The sequence below is a fragment of the Dipteris shenzhenensis genome, chromosome 26 (genome assembly GCF_047967505.1).
Source record: "Dipteris shenzhenensis isolate YYH24624 ecotype China chromosome 26, Dip_SZ_1.0, whole genome shotgun sequence".
NCBI classification, from domain to species: domain Eukaryota; kingdom Viridiplantae; phylum Streptophyta; class Polypodiopsida; order Gleicheniales; family Dipteridaceae; genus Dipteris; species Dipteris shenzhenensis.
Genome location: NC_141621.1, coordinates 46,535,193 through 46,557,691, shown reverse-complemented (window position 1 = coordinate 46,557,691; position 22,499 = coordinate 46,535,193). Strand labels below are relative to the sequence as shown.

At 41.9% G+C, this 22,499-nt stretch overlaps 1 protein-coding gene across 1 annotated transcript; it reads left to right on the top strand.

Annotated features, from left to right (window-relative positions):
• The first annotated feature begins 19,326 nt into the window (after window positions 1-19,326).
• LOC147885174 (uncharacterized) lies at window positions 19,327-21,904 on the top strand. Its single transcript, XM_087397332.1, has 3 exons — window positions 19,327-19,799; window positions 19,917-20,264; window positions 20,440-21,904. The coding sequence occupies exons 1-3, from the start codon at window positions 19,464-19,466 to the stop codon at window positions 21,109-21,111; spliced, it is 1,356 nt and encodes a 451-aa protein (XP_087253458.1). The 5' UTR covers window positions 19,327-19,463; the 3' UTR covers window positions 21,112-21,904.
• Window positions 21,905-22,499: the final 595 nt, after the last annotated feature.

Genomic DNA, 22,499 nt, shown 5'->3' with positions numbered 1-22,499 from the left:
AGGGAAAGAAGAGGAAATAGGGGAAGGGAGGGGAAGAGAGGGTTCCTATGCCCATCACTGTAGCTAGCACTTAAGGTGCTAGGTGCAGGCCAATGCAAATAACAAAAATAACAAAAGGAAAAAAGAGGAAGCACTTTCTTACCTGGAATATTCCCACTCGGTGTTTTGTGGACTGGCCCTACAAAAGAGAGAAAACATACCATTTTTCAAATAACTAGTTAGAGGAAGGAGGAGTTTAAAGAAGCAACTTCTCAAAGGGATTGGAATAAGGAGACAACCATAAGCCTACAAACAAGGAGAAATAGGAGGAAGAGAAATACCAAAAAGACTAGAAGAGGTGAGTCTTCTTTCTTTCACAAAATCTCGTTTTTTGTCTTTAATCCTTAAAAATCAAGCATGAAAACTAGCACATACCCTTAGCAATACAAGGAGAAACATGCTTCAACACTCACAAAATGAAATCTCACAAAAAACGAACCTCAATTGCTTAAAGAGTCTCACCTTCTTAAAAAACTTCTTTTCACACAAGCAAAGAGGGAGAAGGGTGGAGAGGGAGCACAAGTGTTTGGAGAGGGGTTGAGTAGTGGTGAGAAGTGGAGAATAGAGAGGAGGAAAGCGAGGTCATCAGATATAAGGTGGAAGGAGAGATTGCTTTTCTCACAATAGAGATGCTAAAGAAAGCGCCGTGTCGCAGGGTTTCAGGTTTAAGCCCACAATGTCGCTATATAGCAACGTTGGTCAGTTGCTATATAGCGACGCTTGTCAGTTGCTATCTAGTGACACTTATATTTAAAAGTGTCGCTATATAGCGATGAAACAAAGCAAAAGGTCGCTATATAGCAACGTTTCAGTGCAATTATTGTTAAAAGCTAAAAAAGAAGCTCATAGGTGGCTATTTTATTACTGTTAATAGATTTCCTTGCAACTTATGTTGTGATTTTAGAAGTGTGCAGATGGAAGGGATGAGTGGAAGCTCGTCAGATGATTCGTTAATGCCCGGGAGTATAGAGTGGCTTATGGAGAGGTTGTATTGTCATTGTACTCATTACAAGCGAGAAGTACAACATCAATGTTGTATTATCATGCACCACTTGCAGATGTATGGGGAGGAGCTCGAACCAGTACCCACCGTTGGTGTTGCATGTGTTGATGGATTATCGGTATGTCAAAGCTATTTGAGTTCGTGGTTAATATTGGATACCATTATGATACGAAACCTTGAGATAAGATCTTATATTTACATGAAATCTTAAAACAGGATGAGGAGGCTGATGAGGGTACGCATATACCTTCACACTTTGAGCAAGACTATAGTCTTCCGGATGATGATGAGGATATGGTCGACATGATGGATTCTATTTTTAGGGGCACTACATCCCATGTACACGTGATGTCAGAGTCTGAGGTCAAAATGCGAGAGTTGCAATCAACATAGTTGTATGAGGATGCTAGGATGTCTAAACTACGTGCTTGTCTCCCAAATTTGAATCTGCAAGCAAAGTATGGGTGGTTGGATACAAGTGTCTCGGCCTTAATGAGGTTGGCTCTTGCACTAATTTGACTCATTATTTGGATATTGTTTGTTTTGAGAATCATCATGTATGTTTGAGAATCATCATTATTCGAGGCCTTTGTATTCTCACTGTAAGTGTTTGCTCAATGTCAGGTTGTAAAGATTCTAACCTTACTCAATATCTTTCAGGGATTCCAAGCTATAGGATTAGTGTACCGAATCATCATTATTCGAAGCCTATGTATGTTTGAATTGTGATAGGTTGCTCTAGAAGATGCTGCCTGCACCAAGTACCATGCCTGCATCAAGAGATAAAGTGAAGAAGATGCTAACAATAGTGGGTATGGACTATGATACCATCCATGCTTGCCGTAATGACTGTATTCTCTTTTGTTGTGAGCATGGAGATATGGCTAGTTGTCAGAAATGTGGGGAACAATGATATAAAGATGACTTGGAGGGTGAGTAGATACCGGTAAAGGCTTTGAGACACTTTCCCATCATTGCAAGAATACAGCACATGTTCTGATGCAAATCCATAGCGGAGTTGATGACATGGCATGCATCTCATCGGTCCATTGATGACACATTGAGGATTCCCACAGATTGAGTAGCTTGGAAGCACATAGACAATTAGTGGCCGGACTTTGCGAGGGAGCCACACAACTTACATTTTGGGCTTGCCATGGACGGTGTGAATCCTTTTGGGTTACGCTCGACATCTTGGTTGACATGGCCCATAGTCATGGTGAATTACAATATCCCACCATGGCTAACAATAAAAAAGGGACACCTCATGCTTGCACTACTTGTGCCAGGGAAGTACAAGGCAAAAAATATGGACGTGTACATGGCATCTTTGATAGAGGAGTTACACATATTATGGAGATGAGTGCGGGTCTTTGATATTTCTAGAGCTCCTAGACATACCAATGATATTTTGGTCAGGGGTATCTTGATGTGGACCATGCATGACTACCCAGGATATGGAGAGTGCATAGGTACGTGGTTGTGTCTCTACATGTATAATATAGGATTATGATTTTATGACTCTCTTTTGCACACATGTCTTATACTAACACATTCATGCACGCGTGCAGGACTTGTTACAAGTGGGTACCATGCTTGTCCTGTTTGTGGACTGGGTTTGAAATCGCGTGCACGATACTCCAAACATATGAGAAAAAATGTTTATGAAGGTCATGCTCGATACCTTCCATTGGACCATCTCGCATGTGGAGGTCAGCTTGATCTACCACCATCATATTTGAAGGCAAGTGATTGGGAGGATTCAGGCTTGGAGGGCGAATGGAGAGGAACCTCCTCCTGGTATGAAGAGGCTATCGATCTTTCACGATCTTCCTTATTGGGGTCAGTTACAAATCAATCATCTCTTGGATCCCATGCATATCTTCAAGAATGTGGGGGCTACTATTTGGGCACACTTGGTTGGTTCCAAAGACTCGAGAGGAGTGCGAGAAGACTTGCATGCTATGCATAGGATGTCTTGTTTGTGGCCCAAAGTGCATGCTTCAGGAAAAGTTATCCTCCCAAAAGCAACATGGATCCTCTCTACGAGGGAGGAGGCAGTGGTCAAGGTGGACATTGCCTCTTTTCAAACACCCACAGGGTACATGCGTTGCTTGAAAGGAGCATTTTCAAAGGACAATAAGCTTAATGGGCTCAAGTCCCATGATTGGCACAAGGTCTTACAGGTATTCTAAGCCGTAGGATTAGTGTACCAATAATCGTGATGCGTTAGCGTAATTATGATTATGTTATATTGTTGACATGACTTCTTTGTTGCTTTGATAGTTCATCCTCCCAGTTACAATAAAAGGGTGCTTATAAGAAGATGTTAGAAATGCTATATTCAAGATTAGTGGTATTATGGGGTATGCTTACTATCAAATCGCATTGATTGCATTTTCTTTAATTTAAGCTGAATAATTTGTAGACTGATTATGAAAATATCTTACATGGGCATGTGAAATAGGTGGATATCTCAAAAAGAGATCTCCATATCGAGCATCGAGAAGGCTAGGGTGGAATCCATCGAAGTCGTATGCTTGCTTGAGAAGCACTTTCACTCGAGCATTATGACAACTCAAGTACACTTGCTTGTGCACATAGTTGATGAGGTGGCTATTGCAGGTACTGTTCATAGTTGGTGGATGTTTTTTCTCGAGCGGTTTATGAAAACTGCGAAGGGATTTGTAAGACAAAGAGTAAGACCAGAAGCAAGCATGGCAGAGGGATGGCTTTTGCAAGAGTCATTAGTATATATCACAGAGTTTCTTGCATCCACGGATCCCGATATGCTGCAAGCTTGGCATAACAAGGATGATGATTGCATCGTTGGTGAGGTTCCCCAAGGAAAAGGGATTGAAAGAAAGATGAGCGAAGAGCAAATGGAGAAATTCAATAAGTTTTGTATCCTCAATAGCCACAACAACACAAAGCAACTATAAACGCGCTTGATAGATGCGCAAAATAGCAGGCGTGTCTATAGGCATTGCTTGAATAGAGAAATTACGGGCGCATCTAATAGTGCGTCTAACAGCTTGTTTATTTGCGCGTGTATTGACACGTCTATTTGCATGTCTACACTGAGAAAATATGGGCCCGTTTAACATTGCATTTGTCAACATGTCTATTTACGCGTGTATTAGCACGTGTATTAGTGCATCTATACTGAGAATTAGATCCGCATTTAGATGCGTATTTAGATGCAAAACAGTGAATACAGAAAGTGAGATTTTGGTGTACATCACTGCTTTCCAAACATTGCCCATGATTACCAAAGCACATAATTTTAACAAAAACATCAATGCTTTTTTGCAAGCCCACATATACAAGAACTAAATGAGGTAAGGAGAATGAGACAATATGTAAAATAGCTTTGCCAATATCAATCTCATCCTCAATGAGATTGATATACAAGAACTAAGTGAGGTGAGGAGAATGAGAATGATGGGCTATGGTTCAATCTCATCCTCAATGAGATCAACCCTTGCCAAACTATCTACTTCAAAATCCAAACAAGTGTTTAGATCTACAAATACATTCAACCCACTACTACTTGTGCTACTCATGTGCTCATCGAAATCAGCATCACCAATGGTAGGCTGGTCCTCACGGCTAATGGCCTCAATATCAATATCTCCTATCTCATGATCATCCTCCTCTCTCGTATCACAATCATCATCATGTCCATGGCCATGATCATCCTCCATACGCTCCATATTAGTAAATGTACTATACATCACTTTGGAACGTGGCATAATAGGTATGACATGCCACCAGCTATTATTATCCACCATTGGTTGATAGACAACCTAATTCAAACACAAATACAATAATGTTATTTTCCTTGCATCAAAGGTATCAAATATTTAAAAGCGAGTATTTTTATATGTGTGCATAGTACCTATTCACATTGTTGCGGTAGTACTAGTGTGTCCTTCCTACTTTGCCAAAACTTTGTGGAGTCAATAGTTACAAAGCCACTTGCATGGCGTTTGATTGTTGCATTAGGGTCTCTTTCTACCACGTCCTTAAACCACTTTACATCCAAAACATACACAAAGAAGCGTCGAAAGTCAAGCTTTATAATATCTTGGATTATGCCATAATAATCATCCATGGCTCCATTGGCTCCCTCAAATCTTCCCTCAAAGCTAGCAATGACGTTGCAATCTTGTGTGTTTCTCTTATTATCAATCCGTTGTGTTAAAAAATGCTTGCCCTCACACCATATAGCATTGAACATAGTGCACTACACCAAGAAAAAATCAATTAAATAAGCAATCTAAATTATTGAAAGCTCCTGACTTATGCATAACATTCTATATACCGACCTTGCTCATGCATCCCCTAGCCTCAGGGGGGTCACTCGTCATATGTAACCCTATCACGTGAGTTCAATAGAAGGACATTTTTAATATCTAAATTATACAAAAGTTAATTTACATAAGGGAGTATTTAAAACAAATTTGGAAAAAATTTACAGATTTGTATAGAAAAAGGATACATTTTATTAATGAAAAATTTACAAATAAGGGATTTTAGAAATAGGCCTTGAACGCACGTGATATAGAGGGTTTATACATAGTGACCCCCCTGAGCCCCTAGCATACTCCCATTCTTCCATTGTGATATGCATCCCCTCGTCTTTCTCTGCTTTCTCCATTTCATCAAGTAGGCAATCCACATGAATATCCTTTGGAAGTGCTCTTACATATTGAGGGTATGGCACACGAGATCCGTGGTGTGTACGAAAGAGGGCCCTTTCTTCTTGTCTTCTTGCCTTTGCATCCTCGTATCTTGTCACCCATCTTTTCATCACATCACTATTAAAAGCATGCAATAGAGGTTGATACTATTATGCAACTCCATGTCTATTACTTTGTTGTGTCCTTTCCCTTGAGGCATAATAGAGATCATCCTTAGGTCTTCATCATCTCTCCATAGTTGTGGGAGAGAGCTATCCACATCAACAAGAAACTCAGAAATATATACAAGTGACTCATGTACCAACCAACCCTTGGCCATGCTACCTTCGGGTCTTGCATTTTGTCTCACAAAGCCCTTCAAGATCTTCATGAAGCGCTCGAGGAAGAACAACCATCATGCATGTATAGTACCGCATATAGCAATCTCATCCACCAAATGCACTATAAGATGTAGTTGGCTTGTGAGAATAGAACGTGGAAATGTCTCCTCCACTAAACAAACCACCTCCATTGACATAACTCGAGCATTCTCAAGCGTGGTGGGATCTATTTCCTTTGAGCTCACATACCTAGAAATGAAAAAGTACACCATATTAGCAATATGAACACCTTGCATGGAGCATTGATACGCATCATATTTTGTATCATGTAAAGTACCTCACAAGCTCACCCATCTTGTAAATACAATCCTTTACATCCTTCGATGCACTACAAGAAATGCTAGTAGGTAGTATGAACTGAACCCACGAGGAGGTGGTTGATTAGTTGCTTAGAATTATTCACTCACAAATTTGAAAGGAAAAATATATTATGCACATAAAATACTTACTTGGAGCATCTTGTGCCAATCATAAGATTTCAAGCCATATAATTGCTCTACACCTTTTTTCTTGCTCTTTGTAAAGGCTCCCTTCAAACACCTCATGCATCCAATGGGAGTACGAATTGTAGTAATAGCGTGCTTCACTGCCGCCATCTCTAGCTTTAATAACCTCCATGGTGTCTCTCTTGTGGCCAAGCTTCACGCATCCTCCCTGTGGTACGTAGATCCTCCCTTATGCCTACGGAATCTCGTGTCCCATTCAAATGCTCCCAAATGGTAGATGTCACATTCTTAAAGATATGCATGGGATCAAGCAAGTGATTGATATGGTAAATGATAAAATATGGAGTATCTAAACAAAATCTGGTGTTAGTGGGCAATCTTTATGTGACTTCAAGTACAAAAAATAAGAGGAGTGTATATACAAGAGGCACGAAGCCAAGCTAGTGGCTTTAAGTACAAAAAAGAGTAGCTAGCACTACTTCTACGACTAATCTATGTTCTCCACGTCCTCGCTCCCTTCCACACTCCCTTTTGCACTCCCTTCTGCGCTCCCTTCTCTGCCTCCTTCCTCGTCTTCTTCCTCGTCTTCTTGTGCAGGGACCTGTAAACAAGGGACAACATATATCAATGTATGAAAAATCAAATCTTTACTTATAATATTGACATTATTTAATTACTTTCAAATACCTCGGGGGCCGCTCCAGTAGCCTGGATATACTGCTCCTTAGTAATCAACCCGTCATGATAGAAGTGCTTCCATGTATCTCCTCTACGATGGTGGCGGTGGTAGGCTGTGTCGATAGGAGTAGGGTATCTGCCCATGATCTCAAGCTGCAAGACGACACAATTTGTGAAGGGGTTAGTACAAAGAAACAACCTCCTAATAAACTACATAAGCAATATAATTTGAGATCGATACTTACAAATTGGGCCTCCCATGATTCAACACCCCATGCTCCAAAATGCATGCTTCCATATTGCTCCATCTGGATCCTTCATGCCTCCACGTGCTGCAGACTCGGGTCCTCCCTCGCCGACTTCATTGCTTTTTTCCACTCACGCTTGTGAGCAGTGTGGGGTGGGCCCCTTGGTGGTTGACCTCCCTCGAGCCTAGCAAGCTCCGCTAGTGCTTGCCTCTTAAGCAAAGTTCTTTTATTGCCAAGTATCATAACAATCTTTGACTTGGCCCATTTATCTGTAAACTGACGATTGGGGGGGTTAGGATACCTAGAGCGAACAGCAGCGAGGGTCTCATCAGCCAACCTCTTTGATGGTCTTTGTAGTGGATAAAGCAATCTCTGTAATTGTTAGCAATTACAGAGTGCATGAAGGCCATGATGTCCTTCCCTCGTGCATCCATCAAGATGCCTCCTGTCTGAGTGATGTCATAGAAGATCGTACCATCACCCGGAGGCACATCCAAATCATCTAAATCATCATCGTTCCCACCACCACCACTCCCAAAGCATTGTGCCATGCATGCCCCACTGCTCTCCCTACTACTATGCTTGCTACTGTGTCGTGTTGAGCTAGTACGCTAGCCACTCGTAGCTAGAGACTACACAGGACTACGTGGACCACTTGTAGCTGGAGAACCGAGTCTCGACTGCACAGGAGTACGCCGATGGCTCTATGAGACAGAAGGACCTCCTGACGGCATGGGGGAAGGGGCATAAGACGGCATGGGAGAAGGGCCTTGGCTGTGTAGCCGGTTGGGCTATGCTGACTCCGCTGGGGTAATCTCAGCTGGTGTGGGGTGGTTTGGAGTCTATAGTGCCAACTCCTGGGGGGTGTTTAGAGTACCCATCATATACCCGTATAACTCCACAAGACTGGGAGGGTGCCCTACAAGGTTATAGAAGTCCCTAAAAATAGACTCCCGAAGATCAAGTGAGCCCGAAGAGCTTCCTGGCCACATGATGAACTAGAAAAAAGAAAAAAAGACGATTATTGATGAGCTGAGAAGAAAGGGGAAGGGAAGAAAAGATTACCATCGGAGCACGTCTATAGATGCATCTGAGAAGCGCGTCTATTTTTGCGTATAATAGTGCGCACATCCATAGATGTGGCTATCTGTGTCTGCAAACGGACTATTCTAAAAAGTAGAAAAGGACATGTGCCCGACACAAAAACGTAACACTGATACCAAAATCATTTGTTTCTTGGATATGACAAAGGACAAATACAAAGAAAGCAACTTCCAAAAAAGATCAACCGTAAAGATACTTACCTTGGATAGAGGTATGGAAGCTTCTTCTCCTTCTTCAAAGTTGCTTCTCTTCCTTGTTCACCCTCTTCTCCTATAAGCCTAGAAGTAAGTGTGGGTACCTTCCTCTTAAGTGTAAGCTTGGAAGTAAGTGTAGGTGCCTTCCTCTTAAGCATCGAAACTATGGATCTGTTAATAGCAAAGCAAGCAAGTCAATGAAGTATAAGTAATGTGAAGAAAAGCAAAGCGAGTGCGCTAAAAGCAGATTTGAAAACCGCGTCTATAAGCGCGTTTAACAGCACATCTAAATACGCATGTAATTGCATGTCTACATACATAGAGCAGATGCAGTTTTAGATGCACCTATAGACGTGCACCACAGAATAGACAGACGCGGTTTTAGATGCATCTTTAGATGCACCATAGAGTTTTAAAATTAAATATTTGAAGAAAAGCAAATTTTTTTGGGTTGTTTGTTTGTAGGATGTCTTCACCTTCAACAAGTAGCTCCAGTGAGGATGAATCCCTCTATATCCACCATCGCAAAATGTGGTTGGAGCAAAAAATCAAATGTATGTGTGATCGATGTCGAGGAAACATGTATCGTGCACGCAGGATTAGACTCAATCACATCTCAAAGTATGGAGAATGGGATGCGACCGTAAACATGGTAAGTGTTAAAGAGTTAAGGTTGATTGAGATACCTATGGGTGTTCATATGTTTGAGTTATGATCCTGTTTTAATTTGATACAGGATGTAGTGCCACACCCGCATATGTTGCCCTATGCTCGCCATGAGGAGGCGAAGCATCGGTGATATGATGTGGGATCTTCAGGAGGGACCGTTACGGATGCATGGAGTGATGGTGATAGTAGCCCTCCGCCATTACCTCATGAAGCCGTGGAGGAGGAGGTGTTTGATGATATGGTGTGGGATTTATATGTCCATCAATCCGAAGGGAGGGATGATAGCATGGAGCAGGATGATCTTTTTACCCTAGCATTGACTCCACTTTTTGAGGGGTGCACTTTCTCTGTTCTACGTGCCTCCCTTAAGTTACTAAACTTGCAAACCATATATGGATGGAGCAATGCAAGTTTGAATGCATTACTCAAGTAAGATTTAAAGTCTATTTTGCAAACATGGTGAATTATGCTAGTGGGTCAATTACTCGAATGCTTTTCCTCATTTATGGTCTTCACATGCAGGCTATTGTGTAAAATGCTTCCAAGGGAGAAAAAATTACCGACCTCAAGAGATATGGCAAGGTGACATGTGACCTCTCTTGAAGAATTAGATTACAAGCGCATCCATGCATGCGTCAACGATTGCGTTTTGTTTAGTGGACTACATAAGGATGCAAGAGGGTGCCCTACTTGTGGAAAGGCAAGATATAGAGCAGATCTCAAAACTTTGGACGTGCCTCGTAAGGTTCTACGACATTTTCCCATAATCCCTTGCATCCAACATATGTTCAAGTGCAAATCCATTGCAGAGCTCATGTCATGGCATTCCTCCCATCGATCAACCGATGGCAAGTGGAGAACTCCCGCAGACTCTCCTATGTGGAAGCATATTGAAGACACATGGGCAAGCTTCAAGGAAGAACCTAGGAGCTTGAGACTTGGATTGGGTATGGACAGTGTGAACCCATTTGGTCTCAAAAGCACCTCTTACAGTGTATGGCTAGTGATATTGGTGAATTATAATCTTCCACCCTCTATGGCTATTAAGAAAGGACATGTTATGCTATCCCTTCTAATTCCAGGGAAACATAAAGTCAAAAATCCTGATGTTTATTTGAAGCCTTTGATTGACGAGCTAGAGATACTTTGGAGAGATATCGAGGTGCATGATGTGAGCAGGCCTCCCTCGTCACGAGACTTCAACTGCAAAGCAGTCCTGATGTGGACGATGCATGACTTCCCAAGCTATGGCGAGTGTGTTCAGATAAGCATTGCACTTCTAATTATGAATAGGCAAAGGATGTGGCACCCTAAACCCACCTTCAACTCTTAATTGCATCTATTGTTCAGGTCTCACTACATTGGGTTACCATGCATGTCCTGTTTGTGGTCCTTCGCTAGTTGCCTCATGGGCAGATGCATTGAATAAGGTCATCTATGAGAATCACCATCGATTTCTCCCACCTGATCATCCTAGATATGTTGCCCCTTGGAATGAAGTCCCCCCCCAATCACTCACCGTGGGAGATTGGATGAGAATTTGGGATGGTTCCACGACTCCTCCACCACTTGGCATGAGCCGATAAGGGTTTGTAACTTTTGTGTGATATTAGCTTTGTGCTATATGTACATACAAGCACTTTTTGAGCTTTCAATTTTATTGCGTTTTGGAGTTGTAATGTTTTATTTGGAATTGTAATTAAAATGCGGTTGGCTGTAAGAATTGAATAACACAATGTGAAAATGGGATTCCTATAACTATATAGCATACACAACATACACAGCATTCTGTAAATTAAAAAAAATATATTATGTAGCGCATCTATCAATGCGTCTATAAACGCGTCTATATACGCGTCTGTCTATTCGGGGAGCATCTATTTGCGCATCTATAAAAGCGTCTATAAGATCGTTTATAAATGCGTCTATACACGTGTTTAACGATGCGTCTATTTGTTTTTTAAATTTTTTAGTAGAGCGTCTATTTAGGCATCTAGATGTGATCTATACGCGCGTCTGTCTACTATATAGATGCACTGTTAGATGCGGGTCTCTAGATAGACGTGCAAATAAATGCACCCATAAGTTTTTTTTAAAGTTCAGTGTACGTGTCTGTGTGTGCATCTGTGGGCGCTTTGTCTTGTTGTGAGCAAGGAGATGCAGAAGTGGATTGAGAGATATGAAGCAGCCAAAGCAAAAAGAATAAATGTAAGGACGAGATTCAGAGTAATGTACAGGCGATCACAACCATATCCACGGGATCTAGCTCTTCTCCCCACTCACATGTCACTTGATTGGCTACAACTGGCTTTATGTAAAGCCAAACGTGATGGAGAGATAATAAACGAGCGCGAGCAAGAGTTATCATCTGGATGTACATGATGCATATAAGTTTCTTACCTCTTGACGTAATTAAGTAATTATTTGTGGCAATATACGCTCTAAAATAGATGCATCTTCATTGTTTTAATGATGCTCTTTTACAGTACAAAAGGTACAGTGCATTATGGTCATATGGATGACAGTTTCGCATGAAACGCATTGATTCAAAGAGAGTCACGTATGATTGTGGCCCATGGCTAACTTCACACAAGATAGCCGAGCAAGTGCTTCGGATACCAATCTTCTCTCCTCACAGTTGGATTATTGTGGAACCATATGCAAAATCTATGAAGTTGATTTTAGACGATTTAGTATTTTCATTCTTGATGTAAAATGGTTTAGAACTATTTACAACGGTCCCCATGCGACAGTGAGAAAAGATAGTAGCGGCTTCTTTGCAATAGACTCCACCAAACTTTGGACCGATGAAAGTGATACTAATTTTGTTCTTCCCGAGCACTGTGAGCAGGTGCATACTAATGATTTAATTAATTGAAGCTTTTGTTTTTAAAGATCCATTGATACATGTACTTAAGCATAATTTCATATGTATAATTGACGACATTTGGCACCCATCTTCAATATACGTGGTTTTTCATCCAGATCACACTAATACAAGATGGTGGTACATGATCCAAGTTGCACCATGAAGTAAGCAAATTTTTGAAGATAGAGATGTGGATATGGAAATGCCACTACCAATGCTGGATCCAATTGATCCAGATGAATCTAGTGAAGAAGATGAAGATTACAATATGAGCCAAGAGGAAGATGCGCATAATGACATCGCATGGGAGGAAGATGGAGATCACGATATTGAGAAAGAAGACAACGATCATCAAGAATCACCACACTTTATTTAAGAAGATGGTCAAGTACTTTTAGGTGAACGTATGATGCTAGAGTACGATGATGATATAGGAGATCAACTCAGTATAGAGTTAGAGATAGACTTGTTTAGCGTATTAGACTTGGCTCAAGATGAAACTATTGATGTAAATGCTCTTCATTGAGTTTTCATCTCAAACTTGGACATGAATATATGAGATTCAAAGGCTTAATGTACATGCTCTCATACTTTTATCCTCTCAAAAGATCAAACATGTATGAAAATTTAAAAAAATTGCCATTGGAGAAAACTAACTTTTAAGGTCGATATGAGAAAAAAAAACTCTCTATAAAACGTTAATAAAAAAGTATCTCTGTGTTGCTATATAACGACACTTACAATTCTAATAAAAGTCGCTATATAGCGACTTTAGCAATGGTTGCTATATAGCGACGTTTGACTAAAGCCGCTATATAGTGACCCTTGATGAGGCTCGCTTCCAATACCGATGATTAGTGCCCTGTGCATGCTAAACATCGGTACTTAAATGTCGCAATTATAGGATCCGTGTGTAGTAGTGCAGAATTGCCAATGTCATTGTCACATGCTTTAGTAAAGATGAACATGATTCATCTTCACTTGGTAGAATTGTGTTAGATGGTTGGGCTAATGGAATGACATAAACGTCAGTCTCCACTGCATTTGAAGTTGAATTATCCATCCTGCACACAACCTTTCAATGGCTACACTTCAATGATCTATCCTGCACATAGGTGAGGGACTCAAAGGCTAATCTTGACCGCTTAATGAATGGTGATGCCAAGTATTGATGAACTAATATAGGCATGCTTGGTGATTCATGAAGAAATATTACGTATTGGAAAGAGAAAATCGCATCTGTTAAACCTTATGGCATTGCTTTCAGATCACATTAAACAACTAGAATTAGTGTCCATGACCTGTGTGTGAGAGAGAGCTTAAGAGAGGGAGAGCGTAGAAAGGAGCAAGGGAGGGACCTATGCGAGATAACGACAAAGGGATTTGAAGCCTGAGAGAGAGAGAGAGAGAGAGAGAGAGAGAGAAAGAGAGCTTGCAAGATAAAGAAAGATATTGGAGACATTGGGAGAGAGTCCAGAGAGAGAGAGAGAGAGAGAGAGAGAGAGAGAGAGAGAGAGAGAGAGAGAGAGAGAGAGAGAGAGAGCACTACTGGAGCGACATTGAGAGATTAAAAATCCTTGTTGTGCGGGGGAACATTTGATTGGAGATGATAGGACTCTGGTGTTTTTTGCCAAAAAGAGTACTTTTTACATACACCATAGTGTGCTTTCACCTATTTGGTTCTAGAGAGGTTCTACATAAAATGTGCATTGTGCATGGAGATTGTTTCCTCTTTGATAGGCTATGTGAGGATGAATAAAATTTTATAAGTAGGTTGTAATGAGTTGGAGACACAAATGCCGTCATCATGCACTCTTAATGAAGTTCACACATTTATGACTGAAGATCCAAACGACATATTGGAAAGGGGGCAATCTGGTGCAATGGCTGATGGTTGTAGTACTTCATGTCATGCCACTCACTCAGGTGCACAGTGATGAAACAATCTTGTATGGCCTATGTACCAGGAGTTTCTCTAATGAAATGTGAATGGTATGTTTGCAGAGGAGGACGAATAGCTAGATGATGATGATGATAATGAATTTCCTAATGTTGTTAAAACTTGAAGATGAAATTAGACATGTGGTCCTCACTATATTGCATTGAGACATGCTATAAATTGAGATACTAATGCAATAATAAGCAAGACTGTGCAAATTTTTTGTTGCTTTTCTAATGCATTTGTGGACTTATATATTTTTAAATGTTTGATCTCACTAGGATGTCGATGGTTTCTACAATTGTTGACAACATGATGTGGAGCACTACTGTCTATCTTTTGTCTTGTAGGCTATTTTTCTATAAATGTAGTCTCAAATTGTGATGCATTGTATTATTTTATATGTTCACACTTTGCTTTTACAAGTGATATGACATGTTGTTGAGGAGTGGCTTTGTATAGTGTTAGTTTTTGAATTTTTTTAAATGCACATATTGGAAGTGTGACAAGCACAACTCATTGTCTCATTCTATGCAGTTAACAGTCTGCCAAGTTTTCATGTCATATTTGCTAGGATTAATGTTGATGCTTTTAGTTCATTGTCTTATTCTATCCACTTGGCAGGGGACTATCCATATTTGCTAGGAGCTCATGGATTAGTATTTGCTTTGAAGCTATATTGCAATTGTGATGCAAAATAAGGATGGGTCTATAAGTTGTTCAATGGTTCATGAGTTTTTTTGAAGGGGATTCAAAAGTGATATACGGAACTATATACTTGTGTTTCAAAAGTGTCATAGCTAGTAAATTTTGTGGAATATCTTTAGTTGGTCCATGTTATGATTAGTCCAATTTTGAGGATTATGGGGGCCTTCTGTGATTAGATTTTCTTTCAAATTCTTTGATTTTCCCACACATAAGTTTCATAACTTTCTAATATTGCAACATTAGCATTATGTGTTAGCTTATTCTACCTGCCTAGTGAAAATGTAATTTAGCTTTCATGTTGCATACTTTGTAATTAGTGATTAATGTTGATACATACCTTTTGATACTATAGGCTTCCAAGCAATCTTCTTGTTTTTGTGGAATAATTCCCAATTGCTTGGGGTAAGGGTGCAGTTATGGACTTAGAGATTTAGCCTAGCGAGTGACATTCGATGTTGATTAAGTCTCTTCTTCGCATTGACATTGATGAGGGACACTCGAGGTTGCATTTGAGTAGGGGGACACCAATGAGCCACTCAAGCACAGGAGAGCATAGCAAAGGAGAAGTTAATTGTGCATCGAATGTATCAAAGGAAGCTTATTTTTTTCAACTATGGGTAGCCTTTGCCTCACCGTTGCAAGTTTGTTAAGGAGAGACCACGCTAGAGACAATAGACATCTTTTTAGAACTGGGCCACAGGTGAGCACATGATTGTGAAAGTAGCCTAGCTGTCCTTTGATTTTTAGAGTCACCCATAATTTCCACATTTGCACTTCGCATTTGGATAGTTGTAAACCATGCCTAAATACCATTGCTTGAATAATTTGCCATTAACTTGTATTTGCATAAGGACATTTAAATCATCATGATTATATGAAGATATCCTAATGAAACTTTGCATGGAGATTTTCAACATATTTATCTATTTTTCTATCAAAAGTACAAGAAATATTTTTATGGGAGATATACAAAACCACTTTCTATACAAAATTTGGTCATTTTAGTGTACATCGATATGACTGTTGGAATAGACATGGAAGATCATGACATATATTGATAAAAATTTCAATATATCGATGACAACTTGGCTAGTGATGCTCTACTACATTTTTAGAAGGAATGTCCTTTTTTAGGTGGAAAATTTTCCAAGTATCTGAAATAGTTGCATATAGATGACGGAAAGAGCCTCTTGTGTAGTAGTGAACCTAGTGTGAGGAAGCATTAATCCATGACTTCGTTCACTACTATGGCCTCACCTTTTAAGCATGCCTTTCTCATTCATATCTCCCACGCAAAGAGTTCATATTCATTTTGAATCTCCCTCTCTATAACTTATTGATTGACCTAAGCTAGCCTCATTAGTCTCTCATTGGGCAGCATGAACCTGGTTCGATGTGGATTGTGGGGCTCTTTGCAAAACTGGCTTATGAGGGCTCTCCTTCCAACTTGTCTACACTGGAGTTGTCTTTATAGGATTTAATTAGTGCATTAAAAAGAAATTCAATATTGTAACACTTCATTGGGGCAAGCTTTATTCACGCACCACTCTCCCTCTCATTTCTATCAATTACTTACTCATCGCTCCCTCCTACCGTCAATTAACCTATCCTAAAAGATCAAATTAAACAATTGCAAAACTTAGCCTCGCATTAGCCTCGCCCTTGCTCTCCTCTCTCTTCGCTCGACCTCCCCTTCTCTCCCCCTTCCTCCCTTCTTGATTACGTAGCCTATCGCATTCTTTGAGAGGATTTCACAGGTCCCCTTCTCTACTTCATCCTGCCCTACCCTTTTATACCAGCCTGTAAGAAGCTTCTGGAGTGGAGAGCAGAAGTTTCTCCAAGAAGCTACCCACTTGCTCACAAAAAATGAATTAATCAATGCGCCCAAATTCTTCCGTTAATCAGACTCCCCTACCCGTGAAATAAATTAATTAATGCCCCAAACCTACTAATAGCTCCTTAAAAGCTAGTTTTTCCCAAAAATGATCACTTTTATAGAGTGGATTGATACTTCTTTTTTATAAATTGATGGATGAGTACGATCCTCCCAAACATGCAAAATGAGCCCTTTTTCTTTTGGAATTTCATCTTTACCTAATCTTTTATTTTCTATCCTACTAGAGGAAGTGGTTCATAGAATCCCTAAATGACATTTACAATGAACAAGCTTATAATACAATTGGATATGATTGAACGAGACATAATGTTTTCAACCCTTTTTGAAAATCATAAATAAGTTGATTACTTAGACCGTTCATTTGCATGCATATTTGTTTTTTCCCCTTTTGCTACTAGGGCTAATGGTTGTTGGTTGAGATGAGGGAGTGTAGAGCATGTGGTGAAGAATAAAGCCATAGTACAAAATGTCACTTTACATAGTTTTGACATTTCGTTCCTAAAAGTTGACTTCTAGCATTTTATGTGCATGATTCGAAAGTTCTATCAAAGACGATGCTCAAAGCTGTCTTTCGAGACGTGTCGAAAGCTGCTCATCAAACATCAATTTGTGCGAACTTTCGACGATCATTTTTCAATGTGGCGTTGACATGATCACTCAAGTTTCGAGAAATCGATGTATCGTGATTCGAATACATATTCAACGAGAATTCTTCAAAGCATGGGATTGCATGATGCACATTGCATCCAGTCGATTCGCTTGGGAATTGCAACTGTAACACTGTTCATCGATTACCAGAACTTAGCAATGAACAGATAAGTTGTGGTCATCAATTACCAGAATTTACCTCGCGCTTTTTTTGAGCAGAGTGAGCAGACGACAGAGGTTACAAAAGAAATCATTGCAACTTTGCCAAATGGACAGGCTGCGTCTGATACACTGATACAGGAAAAATTCTGGCCACCCAGACGTCGTAGACGTCATCAAGAAGGTGTAGGGAAATTCGGAGCGTTGAAATTATATCCTCGGAGCCCGGCCTCCGCCTCCGCATGGCTGAAAGCTGGAATTCATTTTGCTGTGTCAATATCTCTCGTTGGGCATTCACAGAGGGCTCAGTGTCTCCGTGCTCAGGGTCTTCCATGTTCAAGCCTTTCCGCTTGGGAACAACCAACCAGAGGATTCATGTGATCTGCAATGCACGAATGGGAAGAGATCCAGAACGAACGGCTGCACGGTGTACTCACTACCGAAAAAAAGTTGGCAAAGATTGAAGAGGCGGCACATGGCCAGCGGAGAGGGGGAGCGAGAATGGAGACGCAGGAATTAGGGACCTTGCCCCGATCGGCAACAGTTTAACCCAACTGTCCAATGGCAACTGCAGTCTGCACTGTGCAGACCCCAGGGCATGCAAAGCTGCTGCAGCATTGCTGGAGGCAAAAGGACATCTGGAACACGGCCGAGGGTGTTTTATTTTGGTAGCGAAACTTGGACGCACTTGAAAGTTCGTACACGACGAGGGAGATGTTGGCCGGTGGTCTAGTGACTGCCACTGTTGCTCCCGAGTCTCTCTCTAGCGCCTTCTGTCGGATGTCGTGTTTACCTTTGGCAGTGGGCAGGAATTTGTCACAACCACCGAGTTCACATTGACGTAAGCGAAATTCACGTACCAGCTATGTACCCATAGCTTTGAGCCTTGATGCGTGACCTGTATAACATTGGAAAAGGACGATTCATGGATTTTACGGAAGGAACGGCTCCCTTTCGGTGCGTAAAAGATGGAAAACAAAAGATTTTGGGTTCCTCCAATCTTGATAGTAGATATCCGAGGTACCTGGAGACCACCTCCGTCTGCGCAGATGAATGCGTGAAGGGAACTGGGTGATGCGAATCAACGGGGAGAAGGCACCTGATTTGTGCTCACCACTTGTCACAGTGGGTGGGTTTTTTGTTATTTATGGTCGTATTAAGGATTTTGGAGGTTGGGCATGAATTTTTGAAGCATTCTTTGAATTGTGATTGGTCCCCGCGAAGATGGCTGAATTGCTGGCAATCGTGGACGAATATCCCCAATAGACGTGGGAGCAAGGGCGGCAGTTGGGTGATTTTTCACCACATTGGCGGGGAAAGCGGGGTTCATTTGGCAGGATACTGAAGCCGCTACATTTGGTGAGGACCCAATACAAAGGCTCAGCACATGGGGCGGAACTGTTTTAAGGGCAGCAATCGGACGGACGACAGCTGCCAAGGACTGCATGGGACGATCTGGATCGTTCGTCTGACGACGTGACGTCTTCGGCCACATCTACTCCTCTGTGCGGGCCCGCCACTTCGCTGCACATTCAAAAATGCACAGCGGCGTCCGCCCACATGTGTTCGCCACGCTGGCACGCGCCAGAAGTCAGTCATCGGCAACCTTTACCCCTTCTCTCCAGCTCGAAACGCCATAGCCAGTTCTCATGCCCACCTCCCCCATCTCCATAGGCCAGGCTCCCCAAGAATGCTAACCGCCTCCGGCTTGCTCCTTTCGAACTCTGTATAGCCCTTCTTTGACCTTCCTTGAATCTCTATCACTCCCTCCTCCTCATGGCTGGTAATAAGAGCTCTAACCATATCTTGGACATGAAGCCCTTGAGGTCATTCAGCTTCAAACCCGATGCCGACCATTCCATGCTTCCCCCCCTCATGGAAATTCCTACCCTCGAAGATTTTGGGTCCTGTGCCAAAGCTAGCAGCGCTGGCCCTTGGACTAGTATGATGCATTGGATGAAAGATCACTTGGAGAAGGCCACTCAACCGCTCTCAGGTTACGTGAAACGATCAGATGTCCAGTTGCTGCTCGGTGTCCTCGGTTCTCCCCTTGCACCGGGACCTGTAGGCAGACACCCGCTGCCTCAAATTTCTGTGAAGGATAATCCTATTGTAAGTAGTCGAATGGCTTGTTTACAAGATCTGCACGGTTGAGCATGTCTGCGGCGAAATTTTGGTTTGGATTCAGCTTGGCCTCACCAAGATAATCCTAATCCCTTTGCATTGCAGAGCGCTTCCTCTGCACAGTATATCGTGCACCAGTATATTGCAGCGACTGGAGGTTCAAAACTCCAATGCTCGATCAAAAATTTCTACGCCATGGGCAAAGTGACGATGGTAGCCTCCGAGTTTGAAGCTGCCAGCAAAGTAGTTAGGAGTCGCAACCCAACAAAGGCAGCCGAGACTGGTTGCTTCGTTCTTTGGCAAATGATGCCCGATATGTGGTGCGTAGAGCTCTCTCTGGCTGGCTGCAAAGTGCGTGCAGGAAGCAATGGCAAGATTGTCTGGCGGCATACGCCATGGATGGGTTCCCACAAAGTTAGAGGGCCTGTAAGACCGCTTCGAAGAGCATTGCAGGTAATTTTCCCTAGAGACTTGCATTCTGGAGTTTCTGAATCTTGTTTAATCTGTCTTGAAGCATCCGCCACAGTCAAATTTTCTTGCTCTAGGGTTCCTATTAAGTGTAGTGGTTTGCTGAACGATTTTCTGCACACAAAGCATTGACAATTTCTCTGGTGTTCTATGTTCATAGGGCCTCGATCCTTGGACGACTGGAAACATGTTCGCACAGGCTCGTTGCGTCGGAGAGAAGACCATCGACGGAGATGCATGCTTTATCCTCAAGCTGGTTGCTGACCCTGGCACGCTGCACGCCCGGAGCGACGGCCCCGCAGAAATTATCAGACATGTTATGTTCGGCTACTTCAGTCAGAAGACAGGGTTTCTAGTCCATCTCGAAGACTCTCACCTGCTCAGAATACAATCAACGGGAGCAGACACAGTATACTGGGAGACGTCGATGGAAACAGTTCTAGAAGACTACCGTTCGGTGGATGGAGTGAGCATCCCGCATTCCGGGCGGACGGCACTGACTTTGTTCAGATTTGGTGAAACTGCCATGAGCCATACGAGGACGCGTTTAGAGGAGACGTGGGTGATCGAAGAAGTAGAGTTCAACGTTCCGGGAGTATCGACGGAGAGCTTCATACCGCCAGCAGATTTGGGTGAAGGGACGATATTCAGCGAGGCAAGCGAGCTGACCGCTGAAGAAAGGGGCAAGAGCATGCAAGTGATAAATGGGCGATCCAAAGTTGCTGCAGTGGAGAAGACTCCATTGGAGAGCTTGAAACTAAATTTGCCAACAAAGCCGGGTGCCATGCAGTTTCCTCGGTTTGATGCTACAGATTACAGCTTGAAAATTTGATGATGGGATTTGATATCTGTCGATCGCAAAGCGCCATGAACACCATTTGTTAAATACATATTTGGCTAAATATACGGCAAAAAGTTAGGGGTGCATAGAGTCCTAGCCCTTCGGAGTTTGGACTGACGGAGACGATCTCTGAACACACATCCACAGTGTTCCACACTAGCTTGCGGTCATTTAATGTACACACTTCTTACATTGGACGCAGCAAAAGATAATAGTAGGGTCAAAGGGCATTCCCTGTCTGCCTAGTCACCTCGCATCCGCTCTATCATAATTGGTGCGGCTGCATAAATGGACTAGAAGCTAGCATAGCCAGCAAATACTTGAATCAGACATTTACGACAAACATTGCTGTTCCCCTGGCCTCCCCTAATAGGGAAGAAAGATTAGCCAACGGAAATTTCTTTGCTCTTTCTTTTTCTCTCAGCTGTGCCGCTTCCGGGGAGTCACATTGCCCGCCTGCCGTTGCTTGCTTTCCCTTCTGAGCAGGTGGGTCTGTATCCTCTGCGATGTAGAAGCTTCCCATGTGTTTACTTTTCGTGCTCCTCACAACTCTGATGTATGATTTGATTAAAAAATGTAGCTCAATATTATCTATACCAAGCATGCATGTGATCAAGCCTAGTCTCCTTGATTCAATATGTTGTATTAAATGGTGTCGGCCAAACATGAACCTCTTATCCTGGGATCTGATCAGGCCTGGGGTTGTCTTGTGACTACACTTTACATGCCGAAAGAACATTGTGGAGTTTTCTATGAACAGCTCAGCTCGTAACTGATGCTCTTCTCGAACATTTGTTTGAACAACACCTTTGAATAGAATTGCAGATTCCAGAATGCCTTCAAGGCTTGATAATTGACTTTGACAGGCTACTTGATGATTATCGATAACGTCATTTGCGTCAATTTTCTATGCCTGGGTTCAATTGAAGGCAACCGCACAGGCACATGAGTATCTGACGACGTCCAATTAGAGGATGGTCTGAATATTATTGACGCCATACTCTGCGTACCGTTTCTAAAAAGATCTTTGGAATACAAGTAACCTCATTTCTAACGTCGTGTTCACGAAGACTTCAATCTATTGAGTTTGAGTGTTGTTACTTCCAAGCCTAAAATTCTAGCAATACTATTTAGACACGGAGACACGGTTTGCAAAAAGACCTTTTCAATATGCAGCTTTTCTCTACCTCCGACAGTTCAGCGAAAGACTTTCGTGTTGCGCGGTTCAACTTTCTCTCGGACGTTGACGGCTAGCTCTTGATTACCACATCGTCGAAGTCCACGTAAATAGACTAAAGCCCCTCAAATAGTGGATTCGTTAATCGGAAGAGTTTAATCTTGATTCATGGAAGTTAGTCATAATACTCACCTTTCATTCC